Source organism: Manis pentadactyla, chromosome 2 (assembly GCF_030020395.1).
Source record: "Manis pentadactyla isolate mManPen7 chromosome 2, mManPen7.hap1, whole genome shotgun sequence".
In the NCBI taxonomy this organism is placed as follows: domain Eukaryota; kingdom Metazoa; phylum Chordata; class Mammalia; order Pholidota; family Manidae; genus Manis; species Manis pentadactyla.
The window spans coordinates 16,125,424-16,147,103 of NC_080020.1; the positions used below are offsets into that span (position 1 = coordinate 16,125,424).

At 36.2% G+C, this 21,680-nt stretch overlaps 1 protein-coding gene across 9 annotated transcripts in view; it reads left to right on the forward strand.

Moving 5' to 3' along the window:
- The window catches only part of ZDHHC20 (zinc finger DHHC-type palmitoyltransferase 20), a 491,166-nt gene that overhangs the window by 445,696 nt on the left and 23,790 nt on the right, over positions 1-21,680 (forward strand). For 8 of the 9 annotated variants that reach the window (XM_057490295.1, XM_057490320.1, XM_057490308.1 and 5 more), the window contains 4 exons: positions 2,543-2,646; positions 8,376-8,496; positions 19,895-19,964; positions 21,516-21,548. In XM_057490295.1, coding sequence (XP_057346278.1) covers positions 2,543-2,646; positions 8,376-8,496; positions 19,895-19,964; positions 21,516-21,548 — 328 coding nt within the window. The remainder of the gene's footprint in view (positions 1-2,542; positions 2,647-8,375; positions 8,497-19,894; positions 19,965-21,515; positions 21,549-21,680) is intronic. The other variant, XM_036924525.2, reaches the window with a different exon arrangement.

The following is a 21,680-nucleotide window of genomic DNA, read 5'->3' on the forward strand; positions in this document are numbered from 1 at the left end:
CCCTGTGTCTTTCAAAGAGTCTCTTGATAAAGTTGTTTGCTTATTTGTTTTTTAATTCAGTTATAGGTGATTTTTGAATTAAAATTTTGATTTATAGGTTCCTTTTTTTTTCTTTTGGCTTTGATATAAATTGCATGTTAATTACACTTTTACTTTATATATTACTCTAACCAATGGTGTATAGCACATACATGTGACCAGAAGTTGGCTAATTAGCAATCACATTAATTTGAACTTATTTAAAAGCAGTATTTCCTATTATCCTTTACATAATAATTTGATAATTACATCTGTTAAGTACTTAACTATATCCCAGGCATTATGCTAAGAGACTTGCCTATTTTTTTTAAACTGAGGGCTAAGATTTTTTAAAGCAAAAGCCATTTGTTTTTGTTCTTATGAAGAGCAGAAATATTCTAAAAAATATATTAAATGTTTTAAAAAATATTTTAAGGGTATATTGTTTTACAGTTAAACCTTAGTCGTAAGTAACTAAATGATTAAGAAATGTAAAGTACCTCATGGTTACCATTTATCTCAAAGCTATGTAAGTATATAGATGAGGACTGGCAAATTTGATTGATCATGGGGGCCAACCAGTAATATAAGTAAATGAAGTGAGCTAGGTGCAGGTAACATTGCAGACTCTAGAAATGGCCTCTGTGCTGGGGTACCAGTGGGAGACTGAGCTCCAGCCTACTCTTCCAAAGAAAAAACAAACGGAGGAACGATGCTGAATCCTCTGTAGGCCATGGAGTTCAACTTGGAGGGTCTGCCATGGTAGAGCATGCTGATTTTGATAAACCAGAATTTTCAGTGAGGATGACAGTCAATTTCAGTGGAAGTGAAAGGAAAGCAAATTTGTAATAGAAGGAAGCTGTGGTTAGGATTTTATTTTGGAATCAGATGTTGGCTCTAAAGTAGGATGTCACCGCTAGGATGATGGTTAAAGAAATGGAGGAAAATACAATTTTCGGTATGTCATAGTGAAAAAGAACCTTGGATTTTTCCAGACAGACAAAGGGTTTGAATTCTGGCTTTATCATTTAGTAACTAAGCGACATCTGGTAAGATGTCAAATTCTCTGAACCTCAGTTTTTACATTTGTAAACTGAAAGAATCCCTATATTACTATTGTGAGGGCTGGAAATAAGGTATGCATTACAGGCCTTCTAGTGGACTTGTAGGAGGTAGAAGTGGTGATTGGAATACAGTAGTTAAATATGGCTACCAGGAAGTCCCAGAGTTTTAGAATGCATTCAGTAGTCACGTAGGTGGGGTTATTTCCCAGGAGTTTCACAACCGAGGAGAAGAAACTATGAGCAACACGTTTTTACACTAACCACTGAGGTGGACTGAAAGCAAGAGAAAGAGATTTTAGGAGTTAGAATTTGAAGTGTTCTGTGCTGACGAGCTGTGCGACTTGAGGAGTCACTGAGCCCAGCCTCCTCCGCCAGTGAACTGTGACTGTTGGGGGTTCTGCGCTCTTGGGCCAGGCAAGGACCAGTATAATTGCAAAAGAAAATGTGGTGGTGCAGTGAATTGTCAATTTATCAGTATTTTATGTAAAAGAACATTTTTTAAAACATAAATATAAAGAAAAATTACCTGAGACCAAGAAAGGACTGCACTTCAAATTGAATAACGTTAGCTTTATAAAAACTTAACTACATTGTTTGAATGTTTCTCATTTCACTTCAGAGCAGTGAAAGCTGTCATCAGTCCTTTAACTGGGGAAACAATGAAATGGGGAATGCAAAAGAAGAACCAAATTTTGAGAAGAAATTAACACTCCTGGATAATAATAATGACATCAGTATTTACTGAAGATTTACTGTATGCCAGGCACTGTTCTAAGTGTTTTGCATGTATTAACTCATCAGTATTAAGCAACTAACTTCAATGAAACAAATGAAGTGCTTTAATTGAAGTCTGAGCATATTATCTGGGGAGTTGGTATGAAAAGAAAATGAATTCTGAGAAAGATGGAGAAGGCTTTTGTGAAAGTAGTATTTGATCTGAACTTTAAAATAAGAATTTAAAATGTAAATCATTTTAAAGTGAAACTTTCAAAATGAGTAGAATTTCAAACTCTCATGCTTGTTTAAAGTTTTTTTTCAGTGAATTTGTGGTGCTGCATTCCAAACTGAAAAATAGTTTTAAGCACCTGGTAGATAGTTTTTACTTATGGAAACCAGTCCCACTTCTTCCTAAGAGAAAATAGAGAACACAACAAAAAGCTGTAAGTCACATTAATGAGTTAACATTGAAGATAAAGATGTTCAAATATTAGACTAATCCACTTGGGAAACAGTTATGGCAGAAATTTCAAGTGGTTAAAAATTTTTCACTACTAAGTTGAAAGAAAAGAATGAAATTTAGGGTAACCTTTCTGAACAATCCAGGAATTGGGTTTTCCAAAGGTACTCACTATTCACAGTGATGGGAACTTCCTTATTTACTTTCAGTAAATATTGTTTTAATGTAATACTCTTCCGTTTTCACCTGGATTCAATGAAATGTTATTTGTTTTATTTACCAGGAAAGGCCGTTGTTTACCTTGTGGCATTCCATCTGTTCTTTGTTATGTTTGTATGGTCCTATTGGATGACAATTTTCTCATCTCACGCTTCCCCCTCCAAAGAGGTAAATTACCAAATGCTGTATCTAATTATGGAGTTATTTCCCCTGTGTTATACCTTTGTTAAAAAGTTTATTAAGTAATACATTTGTTCTGTTTCCATTCATGAAATGGCTTGGTGACTACGTTGTGAGCGTAAGTCATCAGCCTGCTCTCAGATAAAGCCCACTGACAGCATAGTAAAAGATGGATAACAGTGCAGTTCAGTTGTACTCATATTTTTCTGGCATACTTAAAGACATACTTTATATTATTGAGGTAAAAAATCCTAAGGGACAGAACTGAGTTAGGAAAGTAGTTTATTTTTAGAAACCCTCTTAATATTTGTATTTTCTCAGGCCTGAACAAAAATGCTGCAACTATAGAAAGTGTTTTTATTGTAGGAAATAAATTGTCTAGGCTGTTGCTTATTACACTTTAATATGGCTAGTGTTTCTTCTAATTGGAGATTCCACTTGGCTAGTAATGTGGGTAATAATTTATGTGGAGTAAGTTTTAAGACCAGTATGTGTCTCTTGCCTTGACATAGCTGGCTGAATTCTTCCTTCACATTTATAGCTAGACAGCTAAGAATATATTCTCTAGAGTTAAGATTGTCTGAGTTTGATTTCCTGTTCTAACACATGACTTAATGTCTCTGAGGCTCAGTTTTCTCATCAGAAAATGGAGCTATAGCGCCTGTCTATGTAAGATGTTTGTGAAGATTAAGTGAGATTCATTCATGTACAGCTTTTAACTGTGGCTAACCTGCCACAGTTAGCACTCATGTTAGATGATAATAATAATAGTTCTTTTCCTTCATACTAAATTCATAAAAATTCATTAAAAATTATAAACCATATTTTTTAAAATATCAACTCCCATTTAACTCTTTATACAAGAGCATATAAGCAGAAAAGTATATATATATATATATATAATGAATGTACAATTGATAAATTTCACAAACTGAACATTCTTGCATCACTAGCACCCATTCCAGAAACAGAACATTACCAGCACCCCATAAGCCTCCTTCTGCTCCCTTCCAGTCACGCACTTCATGAGAAACCACACTTCTACCTTCTAATAGCATCAGTTGGGTTTGCCAAGTTTTATACTTCATATAAATAGAATCATACAGTATATATGCGTGTGTCTTGCTTCTTTCATCATCAGTATTCGGTGTGTGAGATTCATCCGTGTTGTTGCATGTGGTTGTGGATCACTCATTCTCATTACTGTTTAGTGTTCAGTTTTGTGTAACACTATCTGGTCTGCTGGTGATGGGCAGGGGCAGTTTTATAGTTTGCAGTTCAAGGCTGTTACATATAGGGCTGCTATTAACGTACTAGTGCATATGCATAGGTATATGTGTATATGCATAAACATATGTGGCTCTTTTGGGTTGATGCCTCAGAGGAGACTTGCTGGATTATATGTTGTGTATACATCAGCATTTATAGGTAATACAAACAATCTGTTACCAATTTTTTTCTATTGGGTGCTTTTAAGGGGTAATATAGACCATTAATCAAATTTAGTGTTTCTTCAGATATATTCTTCAGATGTTTAATAATAATTAATCAACTCTTAAAGTTAAGTTAAAGCTGCCATCCATATCTTAAGTTCTAAGTTGAAAAGGAGTCCGTTTTATTCAGTCAGTTACTAGTAGTGATGGCTGTTGAAAACATAGCATGTTTAACAGTAAATAGTTCTCATAATAATAAATAGAATAAGAAAAACAATGGTAATGCTTTAGAGAAGCAATACAGCATAGAGGTTAAGAAACCAAGACTGGCTCGAGACCACCCAGGCTCAGCTCATACTATTGCCTCTTACTCCCTGTGTGACATTGGAGACTTCCCCTAGCTGTCTGTACCTCAGATTTCTCCTCTTTACAATAAGGGTCATAGTAGTCCGTACCTTGTGGAATTATTTAAAATACTGAGTATATATATGTGATTAATAATATTCATAATTAATAATAATATATACAAAGTGCATAGAAGAATGCCTAGCACATAATAAATGCCATCTAAATGTTACGATTTCTCTTTGGTGGTGGTTTTTGACATATTCCATCCATTTAGCATTCAGCCTACCGCTTAAGCCTCTGCATCCAGTCCATCCTTCATGCCCTGCTCCTGTAATGTCAGCTGACTGCCCGAGCCTGTGTCTAGAGGCCCTGCTTGGCATGCTCTGCCTTCCCTATCATAAAACTTACTATCTGTTGTAATTGCATCTGTTGTAATATGCATCCCGTTAGTGAATTGTCCGTATTTTGAGGACACAGATCATTTTTATCATATTCTCCACTATACCCTTTCCCCATGATCTAGCACACAGTGGGTGTTCAGTAACTGTTGAATTAATTATTAAATCATCAAGGGCTAGCTAAGCTAAGCTGCAGTGACAACCAAGAGAAGAAATCTAAGGTTCTCTTCCTAAATAAGCTTACGGTGTGCTCACTGAGATAACTCTTTGTAAGCCCAGAACTGTGAGACGATTTGTACCAGAGTAGCTGCATTAAAAGAACTCTGTAGGCTCAGCAGACAGGACAACACTTGGAGATCAGACCTAGGGGAATTGTTTGGGTCTCATGGGCAAAAACTGTTTTTAGGGAAATCAAGTTGTAGATATGGGTTTGTTTGTTTATTTTTCATTCTTTCAGTCAACAAGTACTTACTAAGCACCTGCTCTTTATCAGACTACTAGGCTCTGGGAATAAAAAGAACAAGTCCTTACACTTTAAAGGGAGAGACAGATGATAAGTAAACAAACTAATTAAAAGCTGTGATAAATTTAGATAACTTTAGAGAAGGAACATGATGCTGCAGTGCAGCAGAATAGAGGAAAACTATTAGGGGAAAGGCTGCCTTAGATGACATGGTTACAGAAATCTTCTCCGGGGACATGACATCTAAGCCAAGATCTTTTTTAACCATCTCTTTCGCTATCCCCATTGCCTAGACTCAGACCTAGTATACAGTAGGCGGATTGATAAATTTGAGTGGATGGACTGAGGAGGGACAACATATGAAGAGCTGGTAGGCATCTTCCATGACTAAGTGTCATCTTTCTAAGATGAAAATATGGGCTCACCACTTCTCTGGTAATCCTGCAGCAGTTGTCGGTCAGCTGAAGACAAAAGTCATGCTCATTTGTGTGATACACAAGACCTTCATGAACTAAGATCTTACTCACTTCATTCATCTCCCCTGATTGTTCATGGAACTCTACACTCAAGTGATGAATTGCCCTGAATATACCACACTATTTTTACATCTTTGTGCTTTCCATATGCCATGCCTGTTACCAAACTTTCCTGTTTATTGCTCAAAACCCAGCTTAGGTACCACTTCTTCCAAGGAACTTTCCCTGACATGCTCCCCACCCCCATCCCAAAGAGAGCTTTCATATACCTTAAAATCTATTGCAATGTTGTGCCTATTATGCTGATTTTTAGGTTGTCATTATTTACATTGGCTACTATTTCTACAGGACTATAAGAGTGTACTGTTTTGATGAGCAAAGGCTGTATTTTTATTCCTCTTTGGGACCCTAGTGTCTGGGGCAGTGCCAAGCTCTTAATTGGTATTTAATTTATATTTAAATTGAACCATCTGAACACTGAATTTAAGATAACTTCATAGTTTGAATTCTGTTTGCTAGTTTTTTTTTTGTTTTTGGTATCATTAATATAAAGTCACATGAGAACATTGTGGTTACTAGATTCCCCCCATTATCAAGTCCCCACCACATACCCCATTACAGTCACTGTCCAGCAGCATAGTACGATTCTATAAGGTCACTACTTATCTTCTCTGTACTATACTGCCTTTGTTTGCTAGTTTTTAATAAAAAATAGACTAACAGTAATAATTCCAAAAACCTAATCCATTTTAAATTTATTCTATTCCTCATTTAAAATTCTAGGATCTCATGAGACTTTCATTTGGTTTAAGATTTTCATAATTTATAACCTTAGTTCTTAAGGGAAAGTAATGATGTTGAGGCCAGGGATATTACTGCAAGCTAGAAACAGGATAGCCCAGGGAAATCTTCAGATTTTACAGGGAAACTGTAACATTTGATTAGAACATCCCCTATCCAGATAGATGTTTTAACATAATGCTATATGATTTTTATACTGTATATGAATGCTTCAGAGACATATCATGTCAGGGAAGAACTTTTTAACAAGTTATTATTCTCTTAAAAAAGAATGAGCCATCTTGCAAAGTAGGAAAGTATTTCTATACCTGAAACTATTCAGGAATGGTTGGATCTCAGAAATGTCTGTAAATCCCTGCCTGCCTGGGCAGTTAGGTGAGTGACCTCCAAAGTCGGAACTGATTGTGTGAATCATCCCTGACTTCTTCTGTTCTATTCATTTGTCCATGTTACTTCTTGTCCCTTATATAAGTAATTTGGGGATTTCTTTTGCCTTCAAGATTTGTTTGGGAACCAGACTAGGTAATCTAAATAGACTATGGTGTTTTGGTCAGGTTAGAGTAACATTTATTTTACAATGGCAGTGTAGAGGGAAACATACTAGAATAGAACTTAAAAGACTTGCATTTTAGTATCAGCTCTGCCAATAATTATAGAATCTTAGAAAATGCCCCAAGCCTCTTGGGATCACAGTTTCCTCAGGGAAGAGTTCTTTCTATGGTGCCAAACTTTTGCCTCTTTAAAAAGCATGGAATAATTGATAGGCTAATACTGTTATTGATAATGAGGCTTCAACATATGGGAAGTTTGGGTGTTTGAGTTAGCAGGTAAACCCAAATACTTAAGTATAAAAAGATGAAATTCTAGCCATGACTCCTTAGGCCTTTTCAAGTAAAACCCCATAAGTGAGTAAAAATTAAGGACCAATATTGTAAAAAATTAAGACATGAGCAAGAGCATGCCTCGAGCCTTTAAAGAAATTCTGTGAAATAAGCACTGGCAGAAACTTAGAACTCCTAGTTATATGACATAGAGGGATAAAACTGAGGGTCCTTGAGCTGCTAAGATGAAAGAAGAAGAGCAATTAAACAAGTCCTTTTCAGGGAAAATGCTATTTGAAGAAATGAACTGGAGGCCAGCCACACCTTGGGAATAAAAGCTTAAGAACTGGAAACTAGGAATAACTCCATAAATGAATCTCTCCTTGGTAAAAAGAGACTGTGCTTGCCTTGACAATCCACAATTCTTAATGATTTTGTAGAAAGTACTCCTACAGGCTAACTTTTTAACAGCTGAAACAAAGTATTAAAAGAATGACATGTTGACATCACTGAGGCATTTGATCAGAAAGCCATTCAACTCCATGCCTCTCTGACTTAGCCTGTTACCCAGAGCTGGTGAGTCTTCCGACTATTGAATAAATCTTCGAATTATTAAACATCTCCTGACACTAACTTTCAAACAACACCAAAATTTTTACTAAAAGAAAATAAATATTAAGCCCTTTTTGATGGGGAGATTTAATTTTTTTTGTAAAAAAAAGATGTAAAAAATTTTAGTTCATATTCTTTTCCATCAGTATGGAGAGCAAATATTTTTTAAGCTTTCAAAGGTAAGTAGTTTTGTTAAAATGTGCTAAATTTAGCTTCTTAGAGTGAAGAAATTTGAAGACAAGTTTTGCCCTTATAGAAGAAAATATTTTGTTTTTTTCTGTTCTTGATAAAACTTTGTTTTTCTGAATGAGATAGTTTATAATCATGGAATTAAAAAGAACTAACAATTATTTCTCCTTTTATAGTTCTACTTGTCTAACTCTGAAAAGGAACATTATGAAAAAGAATTCAGCCAAGAAAGACAGCAAGAAATTTTGAGAAGAGCAGCCAGGGACTTACCTATCTATACCACATCGGCTTCAAGGAGTAAGAAAAACCAAATCTTAAAGCTTTCCTTTCCAAAAAATGTTTAAAATATGGTCATTTCTGCCAAGATACCTTTGCATGATTTGATTTTTAAATGGATGCTGTGATTGCCACAAGCAACATCTACCGGAACAAGGTCTTCCTGTGTTCTGTATCTCCTGTAGTATTTTAGAAGTGTACGTAATATTGATAATAGATTCTTTTTAAGGGGCTCTCTTTAATATGTGTCTCTTTTCTCTGCATGTGCTTTTTTTTTTCCATCTCTACCTTCATGACTAAAAATTTCATTTGTTATTCTTAGTAAACTATCATTTGGAAATTCTGGTTTGAATTTGAGTATTGTGTGTCATCACTGAGTTTTTTTTTTTTTTTTTTTTAGATAATTATTTTTTATTGAAGGGTAGTTGACACACAGTATTACATTACATTAGTTTCAGGTGTACAACATAGTGATTCAACATTTATATACATGACAATTCTAGGTACCAGCTATCACCATACCAAGCTGTTACAATATCTTGACTATATTCCTTATGCTATACATTACATCCCGGTTACTTATTTATTTTACCATTGGAAGTGTGTACTTTTTTTTTTGTGAGGGCATCTCTCATATTTATTGATCAAATGGTTGTTAACAACAATAAAATTCTGTATAGGGGAGTCAATGCCCAATCATTAATCCACCCCAAGCCTAATTTTCGTCAGTCTCCAATCTTCTGAGGCATAACAAACAAGTTCTTACATGGAGAACAAATTCTTACATAGTGAATAAGTTACATGGTGAACAGTACAAGGGCAGTCATCACAGAAACTTTCGGTTTTGCTCATGCATTATGAACTATAAACAGTCAGTTCAAATATGAATACTCATTTGATTTTTATACTTGATTTATATGTGGATACCACATTTCTCTCTTTATTATTATTATTTTTAATAAAATGCTGAAGTGGTAGATAGATACAACATAAAGGTAGAAAACATAGTTTAGTATTGTAAGGGAGCAAATGTAGATGATCAGGTGTGTGCCTGTAGACTATGTGTTAATCCAAGCTAGACAAGGGCAATAAACATCCACGTATGCAGAAGATTTCTCTCAGAACATGAGGGGGGTGGTTCTAAGCCTCACCTCTGCTGATCCCCATTTTCTCACCTGATGGCCCCCCTGCGACTGTGCCTGTCTTAGGTTGTTCCTCCCTTGAGGAATCTTACCCGTCTCTGGCTAACCAGTCATCTTCCGGGGCCATACAGGGAAATGTAAAGTTGGTAAGTGAGAGAGAAGCCTTATTGTTTGAAATGGTTAGCTTTTTATTTCTTTGCATATTTATGCCCTGTAGCTTCTATGCCCAGCATTTGTCTTGAGGTACTTTACCACTTGGAAGAATTATGATACTCGGTAAATTTGATATGAGGCACGAATTCTATTTAAGGGTTGTAATTAGGAAGGAAGAAGAAAAGCTATAGAAGTAGCAGGCGGAAGAAAACATGAGAAGATTGATTATTTCTTTGACATGTCTTCTTGTAGAGTAACTTCAGCATGTATAGGTTTTAAGCTACTACTTAAATTGCGCACACACATTAACATAATAGGAGTATAGTTACATAACCAAAGCATATCTGTAATTACCAGCCATCTCCAGTGAAACCAAGAAAACCAGTTAGGCACCTTAGGCATTTGTGAAAACTTATCTATGATATGGTGGATATTGTCCAACTGAACTTGAACAGTCTGAGAGAAATCAGACAAATTAAAACAACCCATTCCTGGGGAATGTTCACATGCCTTATGTTCTTTTAACAGTAAATAGTCTGTAGTTGTAAGATTTTGGAGCGCTACAATTTGCACTTATCCTAATTCTTGGTTGAGTTCCAACAGTATAGATCCAGTCAAATTTGTTGTTTTACTGTATGCACAGGCCAGCTTAGATATCTCCTTCCTTCATTCCCATGGCAAGTCCAGGAGCTGGTGGGATGAGTGCATCTACAGCTGTAGCAGTGCGTGGATCTTTGTTGGGGTTTTTTGATGATCATCTTCTGGCATGAGTCTTCCAGAGAGTGCTGATGTTGGAAGTTCTTTTTCATATCGTATCTTAGTTCATTTTCGGGGTATCACTGAGTAATTTTTATCAAGAATGTGCTAACTTAGAATGGAGAGAAGTAGAAGACACAAAGGGAAAGACTCTTGCTCAAGGTTGTAAAGCTGTGTTCAGAGAGCCAGAATCCAAGCCCGGTGCTCTGGTCCCAAAGCCCTCGGTGTCCCCACCGCCCTGCCGCCTGTACTGAGACACGCGTCTGCCACAGTAACTCCCTGTCCTCAGGGTCAGAGCCTGTGATGGGGATGGATTTATGAGTGTCCAAGCTAGTCTTTAAATACAGGGAATTGCTTTAAATTATTATTAGATATCTCATCAGCTAGTTCAAATACCACATAATAATTATAGCTAACAGTTATTCTGTTCTAAGTGCTTTACACATATGAACTCACTTAAAATTCACAACAACCCTTTTATGAGGGAGATACTGTTGTCTCCATTTTACAAATGAGGAAACGGAGACACAGGTTAAGTGACTTGTTCAAGTTCATACAAATAATATGTGAAAAAGTAGAGATGCTAGGTGCCCTGGCCCCAGAACCCACTCTACTTTCCTGAGAGGAAAGAAAGGGAGCTTTACCTTTGCATAGTTGCATGCAGATTGTGACTTAAGAAAATGTAAAGTTTGTATAAGATTTTAGGAGGGGGTATTTAACCAACTTTTAAATTTGCCATGCATTTTGTATAACTAATACATTACCATATAGAATATATAGAGTCAAAACATGGATTTCAGACCAAACTCCAGCTTTTCCATTACTAGTGCAGTGAGAGTCTCTTAAACTTTCTGAGCTCTAGTTTCCTCATTTTAAAATGGGGAGATAATATCTGTATCTTTAGGTTAGTGGAAGTATTAACTGAGATATGTAAATGACATACACTTGTATAGATCTTGGTATATAATAATACATTTTCAGTAAATGATAGCTGATTTAAAATAGCCCTTTTTATATTTGATCATGTGGAAGGTCTGGTTTACAATAATAATTAGTAGTTGTACTTCTATATATTAGATGTTTTTAACTCAAAGTTCAGGATTTTAGAAAATTTATGAACCCCTGAGATTTCACACAAAAATTTGAGTATATGGAGTTTCTAAAGTAACCTATCCATAGCAAGATCATCTCATTTTCAGAGCAGTACCAGTGCTCCAGAGGGTTATTAGTCATTGATGTAAAATCTTTATATTTAAAGCTTCACTATTTTTCATTCATTATAATGGATTTCCTCTAATCTGAATATTACCCTTCATCTAGTGAATATTGTACTATTATTAAGCTAATAACTTTACTAATGATTATTTAAATTTCAGAATAACTCTGAGATAGGTATTACACTTGCCATCATTTTTGAGCACCATTTTATACTACATTCTCCTGCTTAGAATTCTAAACTTTGGTGTGGGGCTGGGTGGGAGTTCTTAACATAGAAGTAATATCCATTCATTCTTTACAAAAGAAAATTACAGAAATACATGTTATAGCAAGTGGACCTTTCATAGACTAGAGATTAGTGAAAGTAATGGATCTGTATTAACAGAAAAGAATCAGGGGCTGAGCCACAGGGATGGGGGACTTTTCACTCATTTCTTTTTTGTGTGTTTTTGAACCATGTGACTATGTAATCTATTTAGTAATCAAAATGAATCTTTCTAAACTTTTTCCCCTCCATAATCTGGATCCAGCCAATGTCTCTCTAGCTTTGTCCCACACTATTTCCCTGCATCATGTCACCTCTGTGCTAAACCGCTCTGTCCTTCCCCACACTTTTCTTCTTGATCTCTGCCTAGAATGATTATTTTAGCTTCTCTAAATACAATTTAAAGTTTTCATTCAGTGTCCACCTCTTTTCAACTCATTTGTGTTCACTTTAACAAAAAGTGATTTGTAAAATCTGCCTGCACTTCTCATTTTTACCTTGTAAATGACAAGTCACTGCCTGGTGGTTACTTGTGTTCATGTTGCCTCAACTCTGTTCCAAGTCTGGAAGCCAGGGATCCCCCACCCCCGACATCCCTACACAGTGTCTCACTGAACAAGTGCTCAGTAGTTTGAGTGAATCTCAGTAGGTACTCATTTGTTGAATGAATCTATTTACGGGTATTCTCTATAATGCTGTTTATAGGCTTTTTAGTGTCCCTTTTTTCTCCCCTCACTGATTTTTCCCATTATAGAGTCTGACTTTATATTTTATCAGAAATAATAATATCATAATGGTAACAGCTGTTTTATTGAGAATCTGATATGTTCCAGAAGATTTATTTTTAATCAGCACAGTAGTTCTTTTTATTTTGTATTATTTGCATTTACAGGAAAGGAAATTTTTCCTCTTAGAAAGTAGGTAACTGACCCACAGTCACAGGCTAGTAAGTGGGAAAATAGTGTCAGGTCTGTTGATACTGATCACCTTTAGAAACTAGCTTTTCCTCCATGTTATCCCTTTCTTCTTGATATCTTATCTTTTCTCACATTTGCATAGTGATTGCTGACCTTTTACTTCTCCACCAGTTTGCTCCAAAAAATCTTTCTTCTCCCCTTAATAAATTCCAACCAGTTTCTTCCCTTTGCTTTCAGGTATATTTCCAAGTATATATCCTCTTAAAAACAACAAAAATTTGGTTCTGATGCTGTACCAACTACCAGTCTATATTCTCTTCCCTCCTAGGAGCTGTCCACACCCAGAGCCTCTCTTCCTTCCCAGCTGATTCCAAGCACCTGGTTCATTCTCCTTAACCAAGTTCAGAGCCTTTTGTCATTGACTTGTTAGAAAGCTTTCCACTTTGTGCTTTTTAATCCTAGTTCTGTTTTTGCATACTTGAATATTATTCCTTCTCCTACTTTTTTTAAATTCTCCTATTTCCTTACAAGGGTGCCTGTCCTGCATTCTTTCTATACTGTTCCTTCAGCTGTTGTTTTTAAATTAACCATGGAAGTCTTGACACTATGACATTGTGATCATTAGTTTATCGTGTCTTGAATAATTTGTTTAATAGTTTTCAAGAATGAGTTACATTTCTAAAATATGAATTAGATTCACGGATGTTGTCATGCCAGCCCTCACTTGCATCCCAAACCCTTTACCATGTGTCAGCCAGAGGGTGGAGTCGCAGCCGCCCACAGGGTTACTGTCTCCCAAGTGGCCTGCAGAGCAGCTGCACCCGGGCTGCCGCGTCACTCCTGGTGTGTCAGGGGAGAGCCTGCAAGCCTGGCCGCAGTACACCCAGGCACCATTAGCAAGGCTTCCCTGCATTCATCTTGGCCTGCGCCTTTCCATTAAACATCTCTGGCTCTCACTAGAGCTCCATTCTTGTATTTCCAGTTTCCAAAGGATAGCTGTACTTGAGTGACCTATTATCCAACCCTACAAACTCAAACAGGACTAGATTTACCAGTTCAAAACCTTACACCATGGTCCTAGAAAAATACAACATTCCAAGACTGACCCAGAAAGAAACAGAAAATCTAAACAGACCAATTACCAGCAACGAAATTGAAGAGGTAATCAAAAAACTACCAAAGAACAAAACCTCCGGGCCAGATAGATTTACCTCAGAATTTTATCAGACATACAGAGAAGACATAATACCCATCTCCTTAAAGTTTTCCAAAAAATAAAAGAGGACGGAATACTCCCAAACTCATTCTATGAAGCCAACATCACCCTAATACCAAAACCAGGCAAAGACCCCACCAAAAAAGAAAACTACAGACCAATATCCCTGATGAACATAGATGCAAAAATACTCAACAAAATATTAGCAAACCGAATTCAAAAATACATCAAGAGGATCATACACCACGACCAAGTAGGATTCATCCCAGGGATGCAAGGATGGTCCAACAATCGAAAATCCATCAACATCATCCACCACATCAACAAAAAGAAGGACAAAAACCACATGGTCATCTCCATAGATGCTGAAAAGGCATTCGACAAAATTCAACATCCATTCATGATAAAAACTCTCAACAAAATGGGCATAGAGGGCAAGTACCTCAACATAATAATGACCATATATGACAAACCTACAGCTAACATCATACTGAACAGCGAGAAGCTGAAAGCTTTTCCTCTGAGATCGGGAACAAGACAGGGATGCCCACTCTCCCCACTGTTATTCAACATGGTACTGGAGGTCCTAGTCATGGCAATTAGACAAAACAAAGAAATACAAGGAATCCAGATTGGTAAAGAAGTCAAACTGTCACTATTTGCAGATGACATGATATTGTACATAAAAAACCCTAAAGACTCCACCCCAAAACTACTAGAACTGATATCGGAATTCAGCAAAGTTGCAAGATACAAAATTAACACATAGAAATCTGTAGCCTTCCTATACACTAACAATGAACTAATAGAGAAATCAGGAAATCAACTCCATTCACAATTACATCAAAAAGAATAAAATACCTAGGAATAAACCTAACCAAAGAAGTTAAAGACCTATACCCTGAAAACTACAAGACACTCTTAAGAGAAGTTAAAGAGGTCACTAACAAATAGAAACTCATCCCATGCTCCTGGCTGGGAAGAATTAATATCGTCAAAATGGCTATCCTGCCCAAAGCAATATACAGATTCGATGCAATCCCTATCAAATTACCAACAGCATTCTTCAATGAACTGGAACAAATAGTTCAAAAATTCATATGGAAACACCAAAGACCCCGAATAGCCAAGGCAATCCAGAGAAGGAAGAATAAAGTGGGGGGGATCTCGCTCCCCAACTTCAAGCTCTACTACAAAGCCACAGTAATCAAGACAATTTGGTACTGGCACAAGAACAGAGCCACAGACCAGTGGAACAGAATAGAGACTCCAGACATTAACCCAAACATATATGGCCAATTAATATATGATAAAGGAGCCATGGACATACAATGGGGAAAGGACAGTCTGTTCAACAGATGGTGCTGGCAAAACTAGAGAGCTACATGTAAGAGAATGAAACTGGATCACTGTCTAACCCCATACACAAAAGTAAACTCCAAATGGATCAAAGACCTGAATGTAAGTCATGAAACCATAAAACTCTTAGAAAAAAACAGGCAAAAATCTCATGGACATAAACATGAGTGACTTCTTCATGAACATATCTCCCCAGGCAAGGGAAACAAAGGCAAAAATGAACAAGTGGGACTATATCAAGCTAAAAAGCTTCTGTACAGCAAAGGACACCATCAATAGAACAAAAAGGTATCCTACATTATGGGAGAATATATTCATAAATGACAGATCTGATAAAGGATTGACATCCAAAATATATAAAGAGCTCACACACCTCAACAAACAAAAAGCAAATAATCCAATTAAAAAATGGGCAGAGGAGCTGAATAGACAGTTCTCTAAAGAAGAAATCCAGATGGCCAACAGGCACATGAAAAGATGCTCCACATCGCTAATTCATCAGAGAAATGCAAATTAAAACCACAATGAGATATCACCTCACACCAGTAAGGATCGCCATCATCGAAAAGACAGACAACAACAAATGTTGGCGAGGGTGTGGACAAAGGGGAACCCTCCTACACTGCTGGTAGGAATGTAAATTAGTTCAACCATTGTGGAAAGCAGTATGGAGGTTCCTCAGAATGCTCAAAATAGAAAATACCATTTGACCCAGGAATTCCACTTCTAGGAATTTACCCTAAGAATGCAGCACTCCAGTTTGATAAAGACAGATGTACCCCTATGTTTATCGCTGCACTATTTACAATAGCCAAGATATGGAAGCAACCTAAATGTCCATCAGTAGATGAATGGATAAAGAAGAGGTGGTACATATACACAATGGAATATTACGCAGCCATAAGAAAAAAACAGATCCTACCATTCACAACAACATGGATGGAGCTAGAGGGTATTATGCTCAGTGAAATAAGCCAAGCAGAGAAGGACAAGTACCAAATGATTTCACTCATATGTGGAGTATAAGAACAAAGGAAAACTGAAGGAACAAAACAGCAGCAGAATCATAGAACCCAAGAATGGACTAATAGTTACCAAAGGGAAAGGGACTGGGGATGATGGGTGGGGGTGGAAAGGGAGGGATAAGGGCGGGGAAGAAGAAAGAGGGCATTATGATTAGCATGTATAGTGTGGGGGGGGCACGGGGAGGGCTGTGCAACACAGAGAAGACAAGTAGTGATTTTACAGCATCTTACTACACAGATGGACAGTGACTGAAGGGGTATTTGGGGGGGACTTGGTGAAGGGGGGAACCTAGTAAACAAAATGTTCTTTCTGTAATTGCAGATTAATGATACCAAAATTTAAAAAAAATAAAATAAATTTTAAAAATCACACACACACAAAAAAAACCTTATACCATGGGGGGCAGGAGGCAGAGCTGTCCTGCTTGCCTTTATATTCTCAGCATCAAGCACTATCTGTCACATGGTATAAACTCTAAATATTTGTTGAATGAGTGAATGAATGAGTGAATGAAAAACACCGTACCCTGGTAGTCAAGCTTGTTTCTGTCATGGGCAATATTGTTCTTCTAGCCACCCTAGACTAGAAACTGCATTTTTCTTTAATTGCTACTTTTACTTATGTTCTTCTATCTACTCAGTCATCAATACCTTAAAGGGTCTTAAAAGGTTTATTTGGTTTAATCTTATCTCAGGGCAATGTCAGAACTGTGAGTGGAGGACGTGTAGAGGAAAAGGAAAGTAAGACACTTGGCCTCTGATCCTGATCTTACTCATTTAAACTAGATAGCCTTGGACAAATTACTTTCTTTCCCTAGCTTGGCGTTTTCAGTCTACAGAAGGGAGAGATTAAACTGGGAGGTCCTTAAGGTCCTTTATGGCTCCACCTCTCTTCACTGTGTGCTTTTACCTCCCTAGTGTCCAACCCTATTATAGAATGCCTTCAAGAGAATATAGCTTGTTCATTTATTAAGTGGATATTTGTATAAATTCCCATAATATTAAATAAATTTTGTTTAAACTGTAAAAGTAATGCATGCCCAAGATTTTTAAAAAATGTTTTGAGGGCACCACATGAAATACAAGTTTACCTTTCACCCTGGTGCTGCTCCTCAGAGCCTACCTCCCTGTGCTGTGTACCTCCAGAAATAACAGCAGAGTATTGCAAAACTTCTTTACAATTAATATAACATATTTCAACAATTGGAGTAGATAGATACCAATTCAAATTTGATTACCTGGGTAGTGCCTTCTAGAAGGTATAACTTCTAACATTACTTCAAAATAACATTTTGTGTCTTTTTTATGTATGGTAATCTACATCTGGAAGGTGGGTGCATTTTACTAGTATATGTAAAGACAGAAAAACATACATTCTTCTCCTTAGAGATGTGAAACATGCTTTATATTCAAACTATTCTACAATTTGCTTTTTTCCATTTAATATTTGCATTTTTCTAGTTTGAGGTACATGTGTATTTTGTATGAAAAATTCTTGTTAAAGTCTGCACAATATTCCACAGTATGGATATATCATAAAATGCCTAACCATTTTGTAATTCAGGTTATTCCTAGTGTTTTATTATTAAAAACAATGCTATAGTGAACATGTAACAGAGTAAATTTTCTGAAAGTAGAAAGCCTAGGCTAGCAAGCATATGCATCTTAAATTTTTATAGATACTGCCAAATTTCCTTTCAAAAAGATTGTAACATGTGACATGGCTCATCTACTTTTTAAGAGTGTATTTAATTTAAATTCTTATTTGAACTTATTTCCTGTGCTGTTGCTGGAATAGGACTTAAGATCACATGTAACAGAAAATAACACTTTATTCATAGGAGAGAGAATGTGGACAACTAGAAGGGGAAGGGTGGATTCACACAGCACAAATACAGGGGTGGTCTGACATCATTTTGCAAAGAAAGCAAGTGGCTGGCTCTTAGACCAAGCAGATACTCCCCAAAGAAGTCGACTGCAGTTACTACAGATCCAGTAGAGGACTTAAAGGTACTCTTTGTAGATGTTGTAAAATCTTGAAAAGGTCAGCTGTCTGTGAAAGACCCATAGTCATTTTGCCTTATTGCCAAGACATAGTACCATTTGTTTGCTTTGGAGGCCATCATATGGAGAAAAACTAGCATCTCACTATAATTTTATTGTTCTCTATTCATCCAAAATAATGGTTTTAAGGAATTTATTGAGTTGTGAAGTCTTGGGACATATCCCTCATGAATCTTAATGATCTATTTTGTCTGTTATTTAAACTTCAAAAACCAAAACCTCAGGTTCTGAATGTTATACAGATTCTGATGGAACTCTTTCTTATTCCAGTGGACTTTTTTTATGAAAGTACTTGAGCTGAATTGGGGAAATCAGCCTCACCTGATCTGACTTCCTGTTACACACTCTCTGACCACATTTCTGCGTCCTTTTCACTCAGTTCACGCCGAGCACCTCACTACTCCTTGAGCAAACTAAGCGCTCTCCTACCTCGAGGCCTGTTCCCTCTGCTTCAGATCCTCCTTTCCTAGATACCTGTGCAACTTACTTTCAGCTTCAGTTTTCTCATGTCTCTGAAATTTCAATACCCCAATTTCTTCCCTGCATTACTTTATCAGCACCTATCACAGATAGGCTGTTTATTTTGTTAACTTAATCTTATTACTTCTCATCTTCTCTAATAGCATGTAAATCCATGAAGACAGGGATTTATGCCTAGAGCATCTGGCACCTAGTAGGTACTCACGTTTTGAATGAATGAACATATAAATTGGGCAACAGTAAACATACATTAGGATTTAGTGGGGAGAAGTTCAGGGATATTTTGGAGTATGTTTTTTGTTTTTTTTTGTTTTCCAAAAAAGTGTTACCAGTTTTGCTATTTGTCTGGGGTAGGGTATGGAAGGTAAAAGGTTGTGGGGTTTTTTTTGCTTTTTAAAAAAAATAAAGCCGCTTTATAATTTCAAAAATAAAATCCCATAGGGCACTTTAAAGTTTAGGTACATTCATTTTTTTACTTGACTATTAGACATTGCAGGTTGGTAGGAAAAAAACACAGTTTTGTAGGACTGCGTAAATCTGAGTTCTGCTACCTAAGTGTTTGACCTTGTACAAGTCAAAGACTTGCTTTGGATCTACTTTTTCATCTGAACATTGCTGGGTAAACTGCATGTGTGAGGTTCTCTTCTTCTGTCCCTTGACATTTTGATTTCAGAAGCTCTCCAAATGTATTTTGGTGTTATTTTAAAATTATTAATTATCAGTTTTACAGAGTTGTTTATAAAATAAATGAAAAGCAAATTTTATAGTCCAATTACTTAAACTTGTACATCCTTCAACAACTTCCTTTTAATTCTTAAATGTAGCCATCAGATACTGTGAAAGATGTCAGCTAATTAAACCTGACCGTGCACATCACTGCTCAGCATGTGACATGTAAGTGTTACCCATTTGCTTTCATTTTACCTCAGCCCTGGAGATTGGTGATAGGAAGTAGAATGGGAATGAACAGTTAATATACTTTATACTTAACATAAACATGTCATCCTATCCCATTAATTGCTGTGAAGCAAAGCTAACAAGAATACTTATGTAAGCTAGAATATACTTTGGAGTAATCTTTGGTTAGTTTCTGTACCAGTTGATAGAATATTTTCTTTGACTATATTCCCTATGCTTATGCTTACTGTAATATTGATGGTCAAGTAGATAGTAAACCCCTTGAGAAAGATAACTTTATTTTCTGGATTAAAAAGGCCAGAATAACAATTTTCTTGTTTTTATTATTAATATTTATATTAAAACCTAACAAACCACAAAAATACTATTTTCAATTACCATCTGTGACATTTTCAAAAAGAAATTGGAAGATTTTATTCCTTGTGCACTTGTGAGAAGCAGTGTGTTGAAGGAAAGATCCCTAGTTTAGGAATCCCAACCAGTCCTTGGCCTTTAACTAGTTAGACAAGCTATATAACATTCTGGTTACTAGTTTATTCATGTTATAGTAGTCCCCTATGTGCAAGGGATACCTGAAACCACAGGTAGGACTGAACCCTGTATTTACTTTTTTTCAATATGTACATACATACCTATGATAAAGTTTAATTTATAAATTAGGCAAATTAAGAGATTAACAACAGTAGTAATAAAATAGACCAGTTACAACATATAATGTAAAAGAAGTTATGTGAATGTGGTTTCTCTGTTTCAAAATACCTGCTTGTACTGTACTCACCCTTGTGATGACGTGAAATGAAAAATGCTATGTGTTGAGATGAAGTGGGCTGAACACCGTAGGCACTGTGACATGTCAGGCTACTAATGACCTTCTGACAGTGTTTCAGAAGGCTCATGGTATGCCTCCAGACAGTGGTTGACCATAGGTAACTGAAAGCACAGAAAGTGAAACCACAGATAAGTCAGGGACTACCGTGTTTAAGATGATTTGTGGTCCAACATTACACAAATATAAGGTTACATATGCTGATGGAGAGGCAAATTTCTTTTTCTGATTGTAAAAGTATAGTAGTGCTTATTCATGGTATAGAACTTTATAAAGTATATGGGAAAAATAACTCTACAAGCCCATCAGTATTAAATTTTTAATGTATTTGCTTCTAAAGTTTTATTTTTATTACTTGCACATGTTTAAAATAACATAGGGATTGTCTGTATTTCATTCTGTCTCCCTCAACAATTTATAAGCTGGATCTATCTAATGTAATAGGAGCGATATACACGATATCTATATATTAAAATGTCATTTGATGTGGTTCAAGGCAACTGGTATGCTGAGCTGAAGTGCTGGTGTAAAAAATTGTTTTGGAAATACCAGAAATTTTCCCTAACCTAATGTTTACTGGGTAGGTTTTTCTAAGATGTATTTGTAAAGGGAAAAATTAAAGTAAAAAAAAGAAAAGAATCAGAAATCAGAATTAGGAAAATTTTTATACATGGATTTTCTTATGCTTATTTGTTTCTTAGATGTATTCTTAAGATGGATCATCACTGTCCTTGGTATGTATAAAAAAATTAAGGAACTCATACAGGGGAGAGGTGGGAAGGAGAAAATTTGGAGGGATTTACCTCAGCATTCCTAAACTTTGAAGGTCAATTTAATTACTCATAGACCTCAAGATTGATCTGGTT